Genomic DNA, 20,272 nt, shown 5'->3' with positions numbered 1-20,272 from the left:
GGTACTGTTAAAAAATACTAAAAGCGCGATAAATCAAGCACTAAACACGCCAGAGACATTAAATTTTATCCCTGGGATAGTATAAGATGACTTTATAGGAACCATATATCAACATTTTCAATTCCATCTGATTCTTTCACTTTCTACTATGCATATCAAGCAACAATGATTATATCGGGGTTGTGACCAAAAATTGTCTAAATCGAACCAAAACTATTCAAGCCCCTAAGTACTAAATATGTGGACCCCAGTGCCTATAGTTGACCTTCTACCGAAAATATCAGTCAATCCACAAAGAAATCTCAAACGAGTATACCATTAAACTTTGCGAGAGTATAAAATGTTCGGTTACATCCGAACTTAGCCCTTCCTTACTTGTTAATAATAACACAATTTTTATTAAGAATGATATTTATATACAAAAATAGATAATGATTAATTGTAAGCATATTTTTAATCAGTTTAGTTTGATTCATAAAAATTTTCGGAAAATTGTAGACCAAATATACATATGTATGTACATTTTATAACAGGAGAACCTGTTATCGTTGTTTTTTATTTTGCTTTGGTACTCGCTTTTAAGATCTATATACTGGCATTCGAAAAGTCAGTTGTTCCTCACCATTGGGTACCAAAGAAGAATGATTTGTGAAGACTTTGAAAGTGTTTTTTAGAAATTCGCTTAACTTTTCAAATCTTACAGTTCAATTGTTATCAGGTTTTTCATCACCAAAAACCAAATGATTAGCATGTAAGATCATAGCAACGGAAAACACATAAAATCGTAAAATTTTTTTAAACGAAAATATTTTGTATTCATCTATTAAAAACCCAATTAAATAACAACTATTACAAATATTTTTATGGAAGTGTTGATGGTCTTAACAAATATAAAAATTGAGTATCAAAGTATGATATGTGTACATAGTATGTACTGGTACTGGTATTGGTGGTGCAAACTTATAGTTGAATCGTATTATTCAGTTCCAATCAAAGAAATTTATATATGTTTACTCATAAATATATACTCGTATTAACATATGTTTTCCATTATCGGTCGCCTCTCTGTCGGTAATACCACGCCTTTAATTATATAATATTACCAACATATGCGACCATTTCGGTTTATTTCTGGAATAACAGAGAAAAGCACATAGCAAAACAGATGAAAAGCTGATCAAATATCTAGAAAACGTGTAAGTATCTACTATATGTATATCTAATTGTATATATAATATAATGCCTTAAATTTTGTATTAGCCTCAAACATTTTTTCACTTTTTTTCCTATTTTTCCTTTACAAAAAATAAATCGAATTTTTTAAAACAATATTTAAATTTTTGTATGCTCAAATATAGTTTAGAAATTTATTGCATATACAAAATTATTTGGAGTTCCATATATGATCGCATTGATATATTTTTATATATTATTTCACATTAATATACGAGTACATATGTACATTTATTATTTAGAAATGCATGTAATCCGAGTAGGTTATATGCTGTGAACTCCAGTACACAGCAATAGTGTAATTAATTAATAAACGCAAAAACGCTTAAGTGGTTCAATTAATTATCTGTGTAGCTGCTGTAAATTGATAAAGAATTTACAGTGCGGAAAAGCATATAATTTATGAGTAATATTTTAATATTGCTATAAAAGTCCAAAAGCATATGGAAAATACACATATTTCAAAGTTGGAAATATTTGCTTCTATATGTGTTACTTAAGCTGTACTTCAAATCATAGTATGTACTTATTAATAAACTACATTACATGTGATTATAATAATATATAAAGCATCTAATGTTATGTATGTCTCAGTCAGTTTGTGCAAAGAACTCTACATCACGGGTAAATACCAGGTATTATTAAATTATCTACATGTCATTAACTAACACTACAAAAAATTGCGACCAAAGATTTTTAATGATTTTTGAACAAATTAGCTTTTTATATACATACGTTTCAATTAATACAAATTAAAATTACCTGCCAAGTAAATATCCTTAAACTAAACCGATATGTTCTTTGAATTGAAAGCATATATCGCTCTTACTAACGAGTTTTAGTTCACGTTGTGTTATTTCACATAAGATATACGACACTGGTTCTATATTCTACATACATATATGTTATATGTTCGTCGACCGATGAACGCAACGTTTATAATAATTATAAATAAGGACTATCAATACACAGGTTTCGACTTCGTTCCTGAGTAATATCAAAAAGTCTGCCTTTGGCAGGCCCTTCAGCGGTCACCGGCAAACATCCACATTTCATATCTGATATATAACGTGTACTCAATTAATTGGTTAGCATCAAAGAGAAGCTTAGCTAAGCATCCAGGAAATCTTGTAAAACTCAATTATATACCTATATAATTATATATAATAATAATATGAATGTAATTTCGACGACCTGAGTGAGAATTCATACACCCAACACACTTCATACAAAATATGAAAACAAAAACCAATTGTGCCAACTCAACCTGCTGATGACAGCTTCAAATTTTTTATTAATGCACTCAATCAATCCATCCAATTTATTACCTAATTAGTACGAACATTTGAGCAGTCGTTAAAAACGTATTATTTTTATTTTTAGTTTTTCTAATTCAACACAAATAATTGAGTAATCTTCTTATGAATTCTGTTTAAAAAATGTAAATATATATTTTGCATACAATTTTCAGCTTAAATTAGGATCTACACTTCATTTTCTATGTATATGTATATATTATTTAAGTTCATACCTACACACACGTATGTATATTTGTTTGCATGGATTTATCTACTTACTGCAATGGGTTCGAGATCTTCCTCTTGATCCGAAATTGTGAGATTTTCAAAACTTGAATTTAACGACGAAATTTTGTTGGTTTTTTTAATTTCGAACTTTGCACTCAATAATTTATATTTTAAATTAAAAAATCGATTTTTTTCACTAAACACACAAAATGTAAAATATATATATTCACTTATAACGGTTGCTATTTTTATAGCGATTTTTGTATAGACTTCTTTTCAACGGTAAAATCACAACAGAAAAACGCTGGAAAACCTTTCCCAAACACTGGCAACAAATAATTATAAGCAAAATACAAGCCACCTCATAAATGTTCTCACGAAAACCGACAGACAAACGAACAGTCAGCTGAGCGTGCGAGTTTGTACGCGACTGTCACAATGACACACTGAGTAGTGTAGTTTATCACACACCAAGCGTTCGATTCACCACCAACTAACCAGCAGCTGACGGGCAGCAGCCAGCAGCCAGCAGCCGGTAATTACCTTGCTATGTGAAGCGCATAAAACCCCAGAATATTGCGACAGAATGCGACACTTTTGTGGTTTTCGTTCATTTATTTGTCAGCTTAATGAGCTGATGATTCTGATTTTTTTGTTTATTAGGTTTGCTAATGCCTGTTGTTGTTGAGAAACCGATCGTGGCACAAAACATTGCTTGGCCGTTTGTTGTCTGCCGTTAGTAGCAACTGATGACTTGTCGTGTCGATTATCACTAAAACTCAACGGGTGTGCAGCGGATTTCAATACATTTGGTTGATATTTTTGTTGGTGTAAAATTATGTACTTTTGTGTGTTAGACTAGAGGACACATTTTTGTTGCTTGGAATTTTGTTGTTTTGCAGTTTGATTTCCACCAAAAATTATTGTCTAAGAAATCACAATTACAAAATAACTTCTGGATTATTTAAGCTAAAAACATATACTATATTTTAGAGTTTATTGGAAAGAATTATCCTACATCTCTCTACGTTAATAACGGTAGAAATCGTATAAGTCGGAGTGACGAACATCGACATAAATATCCAGCGAAGATGTGACTTGAAATGGATGCAGTCCCTCTAGACTTGTTCGTATTCAATGTGCTGCACTTAGTACTGTTTGGATACATGAAAGACAAAGGATACATCTGGATGGGCCGCCATAATGTTTCGAACTGGCGATTCTGCAGACTATTGGGGACTCGCTGAAAGTGACTTATGCGATAACGGCAACATCCAAGAAGAAGGAGGAATCCAACATCAACAGTGATATTACAATTTCCGAGAGTAGTTTTAACATAAAAATTCATTAGCCATTTGGAGATAGTTTATTTTTTTTAGGACCAACGGTTAAAAGCTACTTGATCAGCTAACTCCATTAAATATAGTGGATTAAACTTGTTTGTCAGGTAAAAAGAGCTCAGCGTTTAGCACCTAGATAAAATCGAATATCGAAGATACCAAGAAGAGAGTCCTAGCAAAATTCATTACGGGAAGTCTAATTTATAGTTTTGAAATAGTTGGATCACTTGCAGGTGTCGTTTTGTCACTGGCTTACTCCAAAAGCTCGTTACGGCAACCAACTATTCTATTCTACTTAAGAAAATCTAGAATTACTAATTTGCCTTGTTGGCAGTCTGCATATCCTGAATAAAACATTATGAAAATAGCTTTTCTCAATACCTTTGTGGTATAGCATTTAAATTCCTCCATTCAAGGGTCAAAGACAAACTCGCAAATATTTACACCAAAGCCTAATTTTTGTTAAGGATTCATTAAATGTTTCCATGTATCGCATAGATTAACCAATATTTCCTAGCACTAGAAATTACAGTAAAAATAAATTGGTCAACGACAATACAAACTGAAACAATTTGATCCAGACTGACAAAAAAAAATTCACGTATTTTAATAAAAATCTGCATTTTCGCCTTCAAAATAGGGTCCTGAGCGAGTACAAGCATGACAACAATAAATAGAATTACTCATACAGTTGCTATTAGCCTCGGCCATCCTAGCCTTAGTGCCTTCAGTGATGTTTAGTTTTTTTGGGTTTCGGCTTGTTTTTGGAGCACCATTCACTAGGCTGTTGGACAGTTTTGACGACATATTCATAAAACAACGTCTCGTCATCCGTAATGATACATTTAATGAATGTATGGTTCTCAGCTAAGTTGTAAAGCGATCTCTACTCTGCGTCGATTTTGCAAAAATTTAAGGTCTTATGGTGCGGCACACTTCATACCCAAAACATTAACCAAAATGTGTTGAGTCTATCTGCAATGCCAACACGACGATTTTCAAGCACTCTTTCTTTACCTATTTCGATATTGTCATCCTTAACATAGGCGGATGGACCTTCACCGAATGCTTGTTGCCATGCAAATACTTTAACTCATGATAAATTAAGCTCTTCAAAATACTTCTGCAACATTTTCAACGATACCGTAAGCGTAATTTTGTTAGAAACACAAAAATTCAAGCAAAATCGTGGTTAAATTATTTTCATGATAAAAATAACCAACAAACCATACGTCTCGTAAACAATCAGTTGCCAAACATCAATCATCAGTGATGAAACTTCACAGGAACCTAAAAAGAGGTGTACCAGTCTCAAAATTTTTTGTTTCTCGAAATTAAGAGGTATACCTTGTTTGACAGCCTAAATAAAGTGATTTTTGGATATAAAAACGAGAAAAAATGTTAACTTCGGCTGCACTCAAGCTATAATATCCTTGATAGGTGTCGGTCGGTTTGTATGGCAGCTATATGCTATAGTTGTCCGATCTGAACAATTTCGTCAGAAATTGTGTCGTTGACATAGGCAATATAATTTGCTAAATCGTGAAGATATCTTTCCAAATAAAAAACTTTCCCGTACAAGAACTTGATATTTGTTGTTCAGTTTGTATAACAGCTACATGCTATAGTTGTTCGATATCGGCGGTTCCGACAAAAGAGCAGATTCTTAGGGAGAAAAGATCGTGTGCAATATTTCAATTTGACATCTCAGAAACTGAGGGACTAATTCACGTTAATGCAGGCAGTCGGACAGACAGACGAGCATGGCTCAACCGACTCAGGCGCCAAGCTGATATTTATATATATTTTTTATATGTCTCCGAAAACTTAATATACCTTATTCAGGATATAAAAACTATTACATCAATTCACTTAAGAGCGTATTTACATATATTACAAGTCACGGTTGAAAATAATTTAAAAATTTACAAAATTACGTCGTTTTAAAAAAATTAATATATTCTAAATTTTTTGTCGTTTTTGGTTTGCTTGGTCAGAAAAAGGTAGATCTTTGTATGGAGAAACATGCAGAAAAGACGTGATAGTGATCGGATCATTTCTCTCCCAGTAATCACTAAAGCAAATTAGAAAAATATAGGTTCGAGAAAAACACGTTGAAAGATAAACTAATTGAACTAAGCGACTACACTTCAGAAGGCTGGAACTCAAAAATTATTTGAGGGTAGATTCTATCAAAATATGAAAAAAAAAATTTTTTTTCACATTAGGTGTGCTCCTTAAAACAAACATGCGTGCATACATACATAAGTACCTATAGAAACAATAGTATATATACATATATCTATATATATATGGCGATAATCTCAAGCATACTATGACTGGACAATAACAAAAAATATTTTTATTCGGTCGTGGGCGCGTGCGAAAAGCAAAAACAATGAAAATCGCAATAACAATTACTTGTTGAATATTTGATACAAAAACATTGCAATATATGTTTGTATTATAAGATGGTAAATAAAATGCAAAAATATAAACATTTCGCCAATGTTTCCACTTTATCGGAAAAGCACCAGCGGAGTGAACATTTTTTAAGTACAAAATATTTTTAATGGCGAAAAATTGAGATTGTCTATATAGTTTTTTTTTTTTTTGCTTTTTGTAAAATTTTCGTTATTGCCTGTAGTAAAACAAGAATGTATTCCTGCAAAATATTAACAACTCGCCCACAAAGGTAATAATACCCACCATAAATTTATTGCACTTTGCTTTTACGACCGATTGTTGCACCGCTGTCATGCATTTGTTACATGCAACAACGTCAAATTCTGACAGAAAAACATTTTTGACAAAATTTCTCGTATTTTTCTTTTTCTGTTGGATTTTCGTTTTACGAGTATATAAAAGAAGAGACATTTTCGTTTTAAAATATACATATGTACATATGTTGCAAAAAACCAACTTTTTACACTATTGCAACATGTTGCTACAGAGTATAATAGTTTTATAAATGATCAGGATGACGAGACGAGTTGATTCCCGAGTGACTGTCTGTTCGTCCATCCGTGAGATATCCTAATAAAACTTGATACACGTGTTTTTTGGAACCAAGGGAGGGTCAGTATTGCAGATGGGCGGAATTGGACCATTTCCACGCCCACAAATTGCCAATAAACGAAAACTTATAAAGTGTCATAACTAAGTTCCACAATAAGAAACAAGGCTGTTATTTAGTACGACGAATTTCATTATGAAGAGGCATCAATGGTTGAAAAACTAAAAAAAAAATGGGCGTCGCTCCACCCTCTAATAAGTTTAATGTACATATCTCTTAAACCATTCAAACTACAAAAACCGAATTCACTCAAGGAAACTCATTTTGGCGGGCGGGGTTGCTGGGGTTCCCAATATAACGCCATAATAAATGCGCCAGATACACAAAATTTTACATCCGAAATGGTACACGAGGGCTTATAGGAGCCGGTATCACATTTGGACGATATGAGTGGCATCAACTTCATCTTATGGCTAAAAATTTTCGAAATCGGACTATAATTTTTCAAGAACCTAGACGCCAAATAAGTAAGCCCCAGTGAGTATGGCTGTATACCCTTGTACCAAAAATGGGTTGAATCGGATCAATACTTCTCTAAGCCCCCATATACCTAATATAAAGATTTTCGAACTTCCGGGTGACTTTATACCGCATACATATGAGTATGTATATCGGCCAAAGTGCTAGTTATTTTAATAAAATTGAGATATTGTTTTTATACTAACAGTAAATTTTTGTACCTAAAATATATATAATCGGACAAAACTTGCCTAGCCCCCATATAACTGATAATAAGAATTTTAAAACGTCGGCTGACTTTACTCCATAAACATATATGTTTATATGTATTTATATAGTTATAAAATTACTTGAAAATAAGTTCTCAAGTATGCTTGGGCAATGTCAAAAATTAATGCACTCAGCCCTTCCATTTCTCTGCTTCCAATATATCCTATATAATGATTTCCGACTTTCCACCTGACTTGAAACCATTTAGGTTGGTCAAATGTGTGATATTTTAATGAAATTAAGTGGACACGTTTTCTTAAAAGTTATGAAATTTTATTAATGGTTTGGCGATCAATATATTTATATGCATTGGTCTTGGTCTAAGCCTCATATCCCTAATATAATGAATTCCTATCCTCTGGTTGACTTTTTCCACACCATCTCAATATATTAAATTTAAATGTATATAAATAAATATCGGTTACACCCGAACTTAGCCTTTCCTTACTTGTTTCAGTTTATTTTCAAGGGAGAATACCTGCATACACACATACATTCATGCATTTACATGCATTGCGAATAGACTCAAAATGCTTTGCAAAATTTATTTTTACGAGCGATAATATTATTTGCGGGCAGATGCTGCTTTTTGCACAGATAACACATACATATAGATGCACACACTGACATTTATTTTAGTATTTTACATCAATGACAGTTTTGTAAATTGATTTTTATACTCTCGAGAAATGTTGCATGTTGATTTCCCTATGTCTGTCCGTCATTACGGGCAAGCGTTAACGCAAGTACCACTGGAGATACCTTGATGATGGCATGCAAATGTGCTCAGTGCCACCCTACATACATATGTAAGTTGATATTGCAAATGGCGAAAACTGATCGTGGCTTTTGGGCAATGGGCGTGGTACTATCTACCTGGAAATTTTATAACTCAAAAGTTACTTAACTAATTTGAAACAAATTTGGTGGTATCGACCCTAATATCTAAAGTATATAAAGCCATTTCAAAACCCATTAGCTTGTTTGTTTTTATAATAGATAGTTCGAAAGTCAATTCCGATATAGAAACAATTATGATATGCCGAACCAAAAATGGATGGAAACGAAACCCCTTGCTGACTTTAACGGCTAATGTAGGAAATGTCGTTTAAAATTTAATGTAAATAAAAAAATATGTACAATATACAAAATTTTGTTGTAACAATTATACTTTTGCCTTTTATTTATTATGACAGATTTTTTAATTAACAAAATTCAAATGCACTTAGCATTTATTTCGAATTTGACGCTTAAAGTAGCACACTTACATACATACATATGCATAGGTACTGTGCATATACATATATTATTTCTTTCGATTTTTGCGCCAACTGCATTTGGAAAATATTCTTTAAGTTGCTAATTATATTGAATTTGTGAATGTTATGTAGTTTGTATGTATGTGTGTATGTTTGCATAGCCAAAATTGATGTTCATCATACGTCCGGGTGGCTAATGGTATTCGCTAGTGAGACTATTCTAATCGCCAACAAGCATTTTTAGAAAATATTTCTCTCATATTTCGATTCACACAAAGATTTTTCTCAGTAGAAATAAAAATGATACAAAAAATGTTGAAGTGTTCCATTCATCTATATCAAAGAAACACTTTAAAAAATTGTACACCTATTTATGGTACATACAAAAAATTGTTAATATAGATAATACGCTTTCTTTTTGTTACTTTCCCAGCTCGAACACAAACCAGACACAGAATGCTTGGAACTCAATAGGCAGCAAACCTTGAATGCCTGTCCAAAAAAGCATAACGGATATAAGTAGTTTCATTGAGAGCACCGAATGGTTTGATGAAACGAGATAGCTATATTATAAAGGTCCTATGATGGTGCATCAAAATGGCGCATTCAGGGCTCATTGGGTCCAGAGTGGCCTACCTTTTATTCTTTTATAAGTAAAAAAACAAACACAATAATATTCCGGTCGAAATAAACATTCGAGGTTACATAAATTTACACAATTTGACAGGTAACAAGGTTGTTGTTGTTATTGCATAGGTTATCTAATCCCCGCTTGGGTGGTCAGGTTCGGGTTGGTTAACATCGGAGTCATCTAACGGTAGGCGCAGGAAACATGCTGTTTTGACGAGGTAGATCTCATTGGACGCTGGACATTATATGAAATGTCGGGGTCGATTTTGGATAAGTAAAAGTTTAACTTGCTACAGTATCCAGAACGAAGTTCCAAAAGGGTCACTCTAGATCCTCAAGGCAACACGGTCGCTTCGTCTGTAATGTGTAGTGGTTTGACTCTAAGTGCACCATTCACTGAGAGGGAGTCGGTGAAGGTGTTAATGGCTTCGTTGTGAATAGCGGTCAGTGTGTGTCTAAAGTTAGTTGCGTTTGAAATCTGATCGGCGTACTGTTCGATGTTGTCGACATAATCAAGGAAAGGCCTCTTGATGTTCCTAAGAGACGGCTGCGCTTCAAGCAGACGACTGCAAGGATGAAAAAATCGCAGGGTTATTGACAATCGGAATTTTAACGCAATCGACTGCAATGGTAAGATCTAGTCTGTATTCCTTCGTCCAGTTGGTCAGTCACCCTGTGGAACCCCCCCGTTAAATCTTATTTATTTAGAGTTTTGACTTCGAAACATTACGGATGCCGACCGCTCAGATTACTCATGGTGCACCACTGAAAGGAGCGTGGATGGTTTTATGTCCCCAAGTATAATTGAATGTGTCCAAAGCTTTTGACAAGTCCAACCCTACGAGGGTCGTCCTCTCACAGGGTAGTTTTTGATTTAGGTCATGAACTATCTGGGCGTTTATGATGCTAAATGTTGTGATGGTGCTGTGCACTTTGCGGAAGCCATGTTGATGGTCTGCTAGACTCAGGTGACGAGTGAATGTCGGGAGTAGCAAGACCTCAAGTGTCTCAACTACTATGGGTTCCACATGTTTCAGTAGTGAGATCACTCTTCCGACATTCCATACATCGGATATTTGTAGAATGGTCAGCGACAGGATTAGGTAGCTTACTCCCGTCGAGCCTAGATGCTTTAGCGTCAACATGTTTAATCCATCTGGGCTAATGAACTTGGATGGTTTAGCCTAGTTGATGACACTCCGAACCTCCTTATCGATGAAAGTAAGAGGCGCTCTCTCTTGGCATTTTGCGCAGCTGTCGGGTAACACATCGTTTGGCCTTGTCTGTTGTTGTAGTTGTTGTTGTAGCGGCAGAATTCTGCCGAGTTGACAGTCCTTGGGTGGAATAACTCCGGGTCCGTTCCGGTCAGCCTTGTCTGTCGTAGGGTGCAGTGTAAACGGATTTGAAGTTCTCCAACGATTACGTACGTAGAAATGGGTGCGGTAAAGGTGTTCTTGGTAGATTTTGTGATACCGATCGTGGTGCGCGTTTAAGCCGCTCAGTACCAAACGGTTTTTACCACGAAGTAGGGGACTTATGTTCGGATAATATCCTGTTGGGCAATATTGTCTGATAGGATATATATGTCCTGAAGGATAGTATCTCTGCGGTCGATGTCGTCGCGGTAACTGGGTATAATTTACACGACCCTAGAGACTAGTGTCGCAGTAGCGCGTTGGTGGTATGGGGCCACGTAACTCGTGGTCCACTCCCTATGTGTCTTAAGGCCATCCGTTGCATGTATTGCACCTAACCGAGGTGGAGTTTAGATGGAGCCTTTTAGCGCATGTGCGGCAGAAAAATTCCTCAGGGCTCGGGTTAAACCCAATGCCAGCATGGGTCAGCTGGCAGTGATCACAAACTTAACCTAAAACTTACCGATCCAAACAGGGTTAGATCGCCGAAATAACAGCCCTTGGCCGAATAAAATCCGGGTCAATTCCATTGCCGTAAACTCGGCTGTCGTGGGAATTGACAGGTAACAGGGTCGATATCGGCGGTTTTAATTCGATTTCATCTATTTTTACACTGTCGGTAGGGGTTCTTAAGGTATTTGTCCTAATCGAATTTGGTTATTGTAGCTTAAGTGGTTTAGGAGCTATGTAACTTGTTAGAGTGCGGGGCCACGCCCATTTTTTCAAAATATTTAGCCCACAGGTGCCCCTTGCTACTGCAATCTCCTGTACCAAATAGAGATTTAAATCGTAATTCAGTGCTTAGTTATGGCATTTTATAAGTTTTCAATTAATGGCGTTTTGTGGGCGCGACAGTGGTCCGATTAGGCCCATCTACAAGCTCACTGTCATGTCAAGTAACATGTATACCAAGTTTCATTAGGATATCTCAATTTTTACACAAGTTACAGCTTGCACAGACAGTCACTCGAATTTCAACACGTGTCATCATCCTAATCATTTATATTAATATAACTCTATATCTAAACCGATTACTTTTAGGGGATACAAACAGCCATTACTTGAACAAAACTATTATACTCTGTAGCAACATGTTGCAAAAGTATAAAAAAACTGAAAACATAAAAGATACAATACTGGAATAGGTATCCAGTATCTGATGTTTAGACACAAAAATTATTGAAAGTACATATTATTCACATTCAGTTTAAAAGCATTTTATTTATTATTTAAGGCAAGCTTTAATTTCTTTGTGGAAAATGTCAATACATTGTATTTAAAAACGTTATACGAAAATCCAATCATAATTCGTTGTTGATTTGATTTACATAAACAAAAGTTGATAACTTTTTTTTTTGAATTAATGCCATATATTGAATCACAAAATTTAAATATATTAAAGATACGTACATACATATACTCCATTGCAAACTTGTTTAAAATGTGTATTGACTTTCAGACTTGTTTTTTAAACTTTGCGTAGCAATTAATAATTTTGTGATTTTATAATTTTATGTTAAAAATGGAAAACTACGTTTTGTGATATAGTATATATTGACTTTATTATTTATTATTTTATTCGTGTCATATAATATTGCCTAAAGTGTTATATATGTAAGTATTAGTGTATATAAATATGTATTATTTAATGTCTTATATATCACAATGTCACGGATATCATTGAACGTAGTCAATCTAATTCGAAGTAAAATATAGTTTGTGGAGCAACATGTTCACTTTTGTAATTGCTATTGAATACACTATTTTTAATTGTTTATATATATTATTTTAAATATTTAAGTTTCGTCAAATTTATTTGACTGGAAGATGAGCGTATTATTCATTGTTCAATAGTGTAACTAGTTATTTCTGTGGAAAACGTACTAAATATCTCTAGAGCTACTCTGTATTTCTTTACATAGTAAATATTGAAATGTAAATAATAAAATTACTATTTAGTCTAGAAATATATAATTAGCAGATAATTATTATACATTTTATAATTCGTTAGATAAATAAGCTAAGCTTAAATGTGTTGTGCTATCACTGGTTTTAAGTTCGCCACGAACCTTACGCCTGATTTCAACTACTTTTGTATATTGTTACGACTAATCAACAATTTTAACAATTAAATATTAATTTTAAAAAAATTACACATTCATATAACGGTAGCCGCCACTTCCAACACGATAATTATCGCTCAGCTTGATATACTGACCCAGGAAGTATTGCACTGGTCCGCTACGACAAATGCCATGTAAATATGCCACCAAATGTGGCGTCAAAACGGTTATCACAATGTAAGCCACATTCGGCACGCGGCCAGTATGTCCAATCGGGCAAAACCAATAACCACGACGCACGGCATCACGGGTATGATGTGTGACAAAAGCGCAAAACAACACTCCAAAGGTTAAAGATGTCTTAAAATAGTTTAAACTCGCTGTGCATATGTAGAATATGAGTAGTAGAAAAATTATACTCGAACAATGCAGAAAAGGTCGCCGTGGTAAATTAGTCGCATCCTGCGAATTTTAATGTAATATTGAATATACATATGGTAATTTACATTTCCAATTTTAAAACTTGATTCTCTCACCTCTAAGTACAATGAACGCGCTTCTATAAAGTGATCCAAATCAATCAAAGAAGATACGGCGAAACAGGTGAATATCAGGAACCATCCCAGCAAATTGCTGGTACGCTCGTGAAATTGTACAGCGAACGCAATGCCTGTTAATGCACCAATTATAGCGTGTGTAGCATTATCGGCCAATGCTTTTAATAAAGGATGTTGCGTCAGCTCAACAAAATTATCTCCCAGCAGACAAGTGATAGTCAATAATGTTGTAAGTACAATGCGTACGTAGACCATTATATGGCAGTGCATTTGCAGTTTATAAAAAACTGATGTCACCAAACAAAGTAACAAAAATGTGATACAAAGATATTTTGATTTTAACTATTGTTTTTTTTTCTTTTTTGTGGACGGATCAAAGTTATTGCCGTTCTTATATTTTTCGACACTCAATTTATAGTTGTGATCAAAATCGTAATTCACAATTTGTAACTGAAATGTTGTGCAAGTTATGCGTTAAATTCCATAAACATATGCTTTTAAAAGAAAAGGCACTATTGTAAACCTACAATTTATGTTCACACTCCAAAGACTCACATAATAAACAATACATATTATGAAATTCAATATTACCAGAAAACTTCTCAAACAAAAACGTTTTACCTGTGTCGATTTTTCAAAGTTGTGCACTCGTCACCTTTTGATTTGGCCATGTGCAAACTTAAGGTGATGAGGCGGTAATTCTCAATGCCCTCCCACTACTAATAACAATGCCCTAATTTACTTTACACGGTTTGTGTACAAATTACCGCATTTACCACATACTCTACATTTTGTGTTGTTTTTTCACCGGTAAGAAAATTTCTTGAACCTTGAACTGAACAGCTGTGTTCTGTTTTCATTCGTCACGGTTGCATTCAGTAAATAATAACAAAATTTATTAAATCACTTTTCGAATAAATTTTGTTTGCGGAAATTCTACAGGTTAGAAGGATACATGATGTAGCAAGCTATACAATAAGTTTCATCAGAAAACATCCTTGTTCCTAAATTTAAAAAAAAATCCGTTCTCTTTCTAAATAATCGATTCAACTATCATTGGATTCAACCAAGCGCTTATCTCTACTTACATTGTGGCGCCAAATCTAATCAGCTGTTTATAAAAGGATTTAAAAACTAAATTTTAACTATAATAATATGAATGTTAAAATTAAAAAAATGAGAATCCCAATTGAACTTAAACAATTGCTGAAGAATCAGGCTGATCATGGTAAGAGTGTAGTAAATGAATATTCTCATTTTATATTGGAGATCCACTGATTGAAGGTATTTCTTGTGCGCCGGAATCAAATGAGGACGATTACTCAAACTTATTGGCGAGAGTTCCAGGACCAGCAGGTTCACCATACGAAGGCGGCGTATTCCAAATTAAGATAAGTTTTGGCACCCAATATCCTTTCCAACCACCAACTTTCAAGTTCTCTACGCCCATTTATCATCCAAACATAGACAACTGTGAGTTTATTGACATTTTTGATTTAAACATAACTTATTTTATTTAAAATAGCGGGCAAGATTTGTTTGGATTTGTTACGTATGCCCCCAGCCGGTTCTTACAATCCTGCTATTACACTAGAGTCAATGCTACTCTCCATTCAATTACTATTAGCTTCTCCTAACCCAGACGATCCGTTGAATAGCGAAGCAGCGCAACTCTACAAAACTAATCATGAGCAATTTATTATTAAAACACGAGAATTAGTGCAAAAAGATTGTACAAACTACAAAAATGGCATATAAAAGGTCCAGCCACAAAGCGATTTAAATAAATCACCGATATCACCCAGAAAAAAAAAACAGTTCAATTCAGCTGTCGTGCAGATATACAATTCTATTTTAATGTCTTCATTTCCAAGTTGGTCATCACCGTTACAATTATTTATTATTTAATCAATACATTTCATTTTATTTCAATTAATTTTATGTTGACAATTATTTATTTATTTAGCAATTTAATTTATAATGGGCATCATGAATTATTTAACTGTGTATTCCACTTAGACGCTAGGTGCGCTTGTTTTGCGTGTCCTATAAATGAACATCACATCTAAAATGTAAAATCCACGAAAAGGAAATCAAATATGAAACTAAACAAATAAATAACAAATAGACATGTTGATTTTAAACTATTTGACTGTTTCGCTATAAAACCGCCTCACAAGTGTGTTTTACAGAAATATGAATAAGTCTAAATAAGAATAGTTGTGTTAATTGAGTCATGTAAAAGTATGAACAAACTTTTAAATACTAAATAATAGCAAATAATTACATGAAAGCATTGTTAAAAAATTTAATTATACCTACTTAAAATGTTCTTATAAATAGCGCATATGTATCTCTTAATAAACGACTTAACATGTTTTGTGTTGTGTGGTTGCTCACAGGCTTACGATGGCAGCGTCGGCAGTGAACTGACAACAGATCGTAGAAACTTTTTAAACTATAAAATAAAATCGATTACAGATGAATTTCATAATAATGCAGTTTGATGGTGTATTAATAATGTATAAATGTGTTGTATGAATCAGCACAGCGAAGACACTTTTTCGTTGACTTTGACCATTCTGACGAGAACAACACCACGACCCGACAATTATGAACAATGTAACGTACTTTTTCTGTATTAAAGCGTCTAACGCTCTGCCTTTTATTATTCCAGGGTTTAAGAATTTATGTGTCCTTGTGTTTTTCGTAAAAGGCATCCAGGTATTTTTTGTACTCGGCTTGATCCGCCCACATCATTGCCGCCTGAGCATTTAGCGGACTGTCATTATTGGGTTCACCTAATAGCGATTGTATGGACAGCAGGATTGTGCGTACATCATATAGTGCCGACCATTTATCTTTCAATATATCCAAACATATACAGCCAGCTAGATCTACGTTTGGATGGAAACAGGGTGTCAAAAATTTTACTGCTGGAGGTGCGTATGGATATGAATTTGGAAACTCCAACGAGAGACGATACTTTTGACCCACATATACTGTATTGGCTGGACCAGCAATCGTACCAATCCATTTAAATATATTTTCACCATCGGGGAATGCTGATATACCTTTCTCTGTTGCCATCATTAAGTTCATCAACTCTTTTTGGAGACTATTATAAACAGAGAAAATATCAATTATTAGTATATACATATATATATATATTGGGGGTATGATATCAGCCATACCGTTTACTAACTGCATGCCCATGCTTTGCTGCACAGGAGTTGGCACCTTGTTTCGCAGAGTCTACTCCACTATGCTCTGGACTGATGTTCTGAGCCATTATATTTTAGAAAACTGGGAATTTTTATTAGATATATGTAATTTAAGCACTGGCTTAAACGATTGCAATATCTGCAAAATTTTTTGAAGTTTTCGTCGCCAATAAATATTTTTTTTAGTTGTGATAAATTTTTCCGCAACTAAGTTGTTTTCTCTATTTGATGACTTTTTTATTTTACTTCTTCTCGCATTCGCTGTATAAATTGACAGTTATAAACAAAATGGAGATTTTGAAAGGAGACAAATTCAGCAATTCAGCCAGAGACGCCTACTGGGCACTAGCGAATTAACTTGACAAGCCCAAAGAAATAAAAAAGTTATTTTAAGTAATAATAAATCGAAGATAATATTTACATTACTTAAATATGAGATTTAATAATTAAAAGGATATACTTATAAATTCACGACTTAACAAATATATCTATAGTTTATGATTATAATTGCTTTGTGGGGTGTCCAACCAATTGAAATGTAGTAACATCTCTGGCAGTGCATGTATGTTAGGTTTATCAAAGTAGAGTGAAAACAAAATCAATAAATAACGTAAAAGAAAATAAAGTAAATCTTTGTTTTCAAACTGGACATCGGGATTCAATGGCTCAACCTTTTCAAGGAGTGCAATCTCCTTCCGCAAAGAGTAATAATGGTAACGCAACGGAGAATGTTACGCCCGAAAGTGAATTTGAAGGATTCCACAACTATACGGCTGCTGAAGTTTTTATTCAAGGATTGGCTGGATTAGTCAATCAAGGAGACGTTGAAACTATGATACGAGCGCAAAAGCAAATGTGAGTCAAATTCCAGCACTATTATTGCAATCTCTAAATGTTGGTTATTACAAATATAGGCTGCAGCGGTTTGAAAAAACGAATGAAATGATGTTAAACTGTAACCAGTTATCGCAAAGTCGTCTTAAAAATGCGAATGATGATTTCAAAAAACATGTGAAACTATTAACCGAAATGAAAAAGGATCTGGATTATGTTTTTAGGAAGGTGCGTTCCATAAAACAAAAGCTAAGCCAACAGTATCCTTTAGCATACGCCGAGGCTCAGCCACAGCGAAGCAGTTTAGCAGAGGAAGCAGAAGATGAGACCGAAGCGATGAGTTCCAAATCGAGTATAGAGAAACAAAATGTGGAATGTTATGCTAATGTTGATGACACATCTTCGAAAACCAACAAAGATTCTTTAAAGAAAAGCACAACTGTTGAATATGTGCAAATGGAAGAAGCCGTGGATAATGGCAAACCCATTGAAAACGAGTTAATCAAACGTGTATGCTCCATTGAAACCACAAACCCGAATGACTCATCAGACTGTACATCTGAGGACACGGGATAGGCAATGGTGTTAGGTAATTTAGTACATTAATATATTTTATTTAAGATTAAACTAAAACAATATACAAAAAGTATAAGTTCAATAAATACAACTTACAATATTATTTGATATTTGTATTGCTTTGGGACTTTTGAGATTAAAACACGTCCATCGTAACTCAGAGACGCAAATATCCAAGGATCGACATTGCTCCACTCGACGCAATACACCGAATCTTCATGTTGGTCAAAAGTTTGTAATAAACCATCAGAGAGTACACGTCGTCGTTCCTCAGGTAGTGCATCAGTAGATGCTTCTGAACTTACCGAACCAGCACATGTCAGTAAAACTTTACAATCACTTGAGCTCGATAATATTAATTGGTCATGGAATGTGTTAAATCGTACCGACCAAACCCAATGAGCGTGGTCATTACGTGAAAATACTGCTTCTTTTGGCATACGACAATCCCAAACTTTTACTGCACCATCATCACCGCCTGTTACAATATGGCATTGCTTATTTGGATTGCAATCCAGATCACGAACTAGTTGATTATGTGCATCCTCAATGGACCACGCACAGTGTTGGGTGTCACGTATATCAAACGAGCGCACATTACAATCATGTAGTGTAAAAAACTGATGACCTTGATGATGATGGGACCACTTTCCTGTTGTAAAAGAAGGTGAATTCTTCTGAGCATTTGATGCCGCAGCTTCTGCTACAACACGAGTCTGTGACTCAGCACGATCAAAAATAACAACTTTTCCATCTACTACACAAGCTAAAGTATTTTTCTGACTGGGATGAAACTCAACAGTTTTCACTTTATCACCATATTTCTAAAAGTAACTAGTATCAATATAAGTTGTATACATGTATTTAATAATTTTTACCTCCGTATCGAGTATTTCAACGTGCTGCCAAGGTAGAAATTCCATTTTTAAATTTTGTTCATCCACTTCAGCAGGCATTTCAAGCAATGCCGCTTGTGTTTGCACTTGTGAACCTTTAAGTACATTGTAACAGGAGGCAATCAAATTTTCATCATGTGGGCTACTATTTAACTTCCACACTTCACCAAGCGAATGTTCGTAGATCTATATAGATTAGAAGTAAATTGAGGTGCTACAGACATTTTTTTTATATGCATTTACCTTCGATTTTACATTTGCTTGCTCCTCATTAAACTCCAGTAGATGAACTTGATTTGTAGGTTTTAATGAGTTGGTCGCTATAAAAAAGCGTACCTCATTTCCTTCGCCGTATTGAGGAGTTAATGCCCGAGCCTATTTTGTGAACAAATAGCATAATAAATGTATTTCAACGATATTGTTTTAATGCTTTTTAACATCGTACTTGCAATTCTAAGCCATAAATTAATCCATTAGACTCGTCCATTTTTAAACAAGATGAGGAACAGAGTTTTTAACTATCTTAATATAATCAATTTCTTTTTTATTATGATCAACAAAATATGTACAAATATATTGTGACAATGTTTTTTTTTATTTTACGTATCAGCTGCTACTATAAATCGCTGGCGGCAACCGCTTATCGCTAATAGCATGATAGCTTTTGCATGCGAAGAATCAATAAATCGTTTTGTCAGTTAAATTTCATGTTTTTATTACAATTACACATTACACTATAGTGGGGGAAAAAAAACATGCTATAACAACAAAGTAAAGTAAGATAATTTCTTTAATACAATATTTGGGATAATAAGCTCACGTTCAATGATGGGCGGATTGCAGCGTTCGCTAAAGTCTTTCGAATAATTTTCAATAGATATGGCATCAACTAGTAAACTTCAAAATTTGTAAAC

The 20,272-nt window shown here is 34.2% G+C and overlaps 6 protein-coding genes across 10 annotated transcripts in view; 2 read left to right on the top strand and 4 right to left on the bottom strand.

The window, feature by feature from the left end:
* Eip63F-1 (Ecdysone-induced protein 63F 1) overlaps positions 1 to 3,175 on the bottom strand; it is a 105,188-nt gene extending 102,013 nt beyond the window's left edge. Inside the window, exon 1 of the mRNA XM_036359157.2 lies at positions 2,811 to 3,175. The gene's annotated coding sequence lies outside the window, so the exon portion shown is untranslated. The remainder of the gene's footprint in view (positions 1 to 2,810) is intronic.
* Positions 3,176 to 12,400: 9,225 nt separating this feature from the next.
* LOC106620818 (transmembrane protein 267) lies at positions 12,401 to 14,657 on the bottom strand. Of its 3 annotated transcripts, none has more exons than XM_036359166.2 (3): positions 14,450 to 14,657; positions 13,808 to 14,322; positions 12,401 to 13,733 (listed from the first exon to the last, which is right to left on the bottom strand). In XM_036359166.2, the coding sequence occupies exons 2-3, from the start codon at positions 14,096 to 14,098 to the stop codon at positions 13,359 to 13,361; spliced, it is 666 nt and encodes a 221-aa protein (XP_036215059.1). In that variant the 5' UTR covers positions 14,099 to 14,322; positions 14,450 to 14,657; the 3' UTR covers positions 12,401 to 13,358. The 3 variants fall into 3 exon arrangements, with proteins under 3 accessions (XP_036215059.1, XP_014094916.1, XP_069967236.1); XM_014239441.3 differs by having other exon boundaries at positions 13,808 to 14,278; XM_070111135.1 differs by having other exon boundaries at positions 13,808 to 14,657.
* An 80-nt stretch (positions 14,658 to 14,737) lies between these two features.
* LOC106620820 (ubiquitin-conjugating enzyme E2 T) lies at positions 14,738 to 15,764 on the top strand. 2 transcript variants are annotated; one of them, XM_070111137.1, is made up of 3 exons: positions 14,738 to 15,056; positions 15,098 to 15,301; positions 15,354 to 15,764. In XM_070111137.1, the coding sequence occupies exons 1-3, from the start codon at positions 14,984 to 14,986 to the stop codon at positions 15,584 to 15,586; spliced, it is 510 nt and encodes a 169-aa protein (XP_069967238.1). In that variant the 5' UTR covers positions 14,738 to 14,983; the 3' UTR covers positions 15,587 to 15,764. The 2 variants fall into 2 exon arrangements, with proteins under 2 accessions (XP_069967238.1, XP_069967239.1); XM_070111138.1 differs by having other exon boundaries at positions 14,745 to 15,056; positions 15,113 to 15,301.
* vih (ubiquitin conjugating enzyme vih) lies at positions 15,652 to 17,317 on the bottom strand. Of its 2 annotated transcripts, XR_001330852.3 has the most exons (3): positions 17,023 to 17,317; positions 16,460 to 16,946; positions 15,652 to 16,286 (listed from the first exon to the last, which is right to left on the bottom strand). XR_001330852.3 is itself a non-coding variant. In XM_014239443.3 (2 exons), exons 1-2 carry the CDS (start codon positions 17,118 to 17,120, stop codon positions 16,517 to 16,519), a joined length of 528 nt encoding a protein of 175 aa, XP_014094918.1. In that variant the 5' UTR covers positions 17,121 to 17,317; the 3' UTR covers positions 15,652 to 16,516. The 2 variants fall into 2 exon arrangements, 1 of the variants encoding a protein (XP_014094918.1); XM_014239443.3 differs by having other exon boundaries at positions 15,652 to 16,946.
* A 239-nt stretch (positions 17,318 to 17,556) lies between these two features.
* On the top strand, positions 17,557 to 18,565 carry LOC106620817 (kxDL motif-containing protein CG10681). The gene is made up of 2 exons (XM_014239440.3): positions 17,557 to 17,907; positions 17,967 to 18,565. The coding sequence occupies exons 1-2, from the start codon at positions 17,714 to 17,716 to the stop codon at positions 18,460 to 18,462; spliced, it is 690 nt and encodes a 229-aa protein (XP_014094915.2). The 5' UTR covers positions 17,557 to 17,713; the 3' UTR covers positions 18,463 to 18,565.
* On the bottom strand, positions 18,480 to 19,960 carry LOC106620816 (EARP-interacting protein homolog). Its single transcript, XM_014239439.3, has 4 exons — positions 19,804 to 19,960; positions 19,602 to 19,733; positions 19,341 to 19,544; positions 18,480 to 19,286 (listed from the first exon to the last, which is right to left on the bottom strand). Exons 1-4 carry the CDS (start codon positions 19,843 to 19,845, stop codon positions 18,555 to 18,557), a joined length of 1,110 nt encoding a protein of 369 aa, XP_014094914.3. The 5' UTR covers positions 19,846 to 19,960; the 3' UTR covers positions 18,480 to 18,554.
* Between the last annotated feature and the right edge of the window lie 312 nt (positions 19,961 to 20,272).

This window comes from Bactrocera oleae, chromosome 6 (genome assembly GCF_042242935.1).
Source record: "Bactrocera oleae isolate idBacOlea1 chromosome 6, idBacOlea1, whole genome shotgun sequence".
Lineage (NCBI taxonomy): Eukaryota > Metazoa > Arthropoda > Insecta > Diptera > Tephritidae > Bactrocera > Bactrocera oleae.
This window is presented reverse-complemented; position numbering and strand designations above follow the sequence as displayed.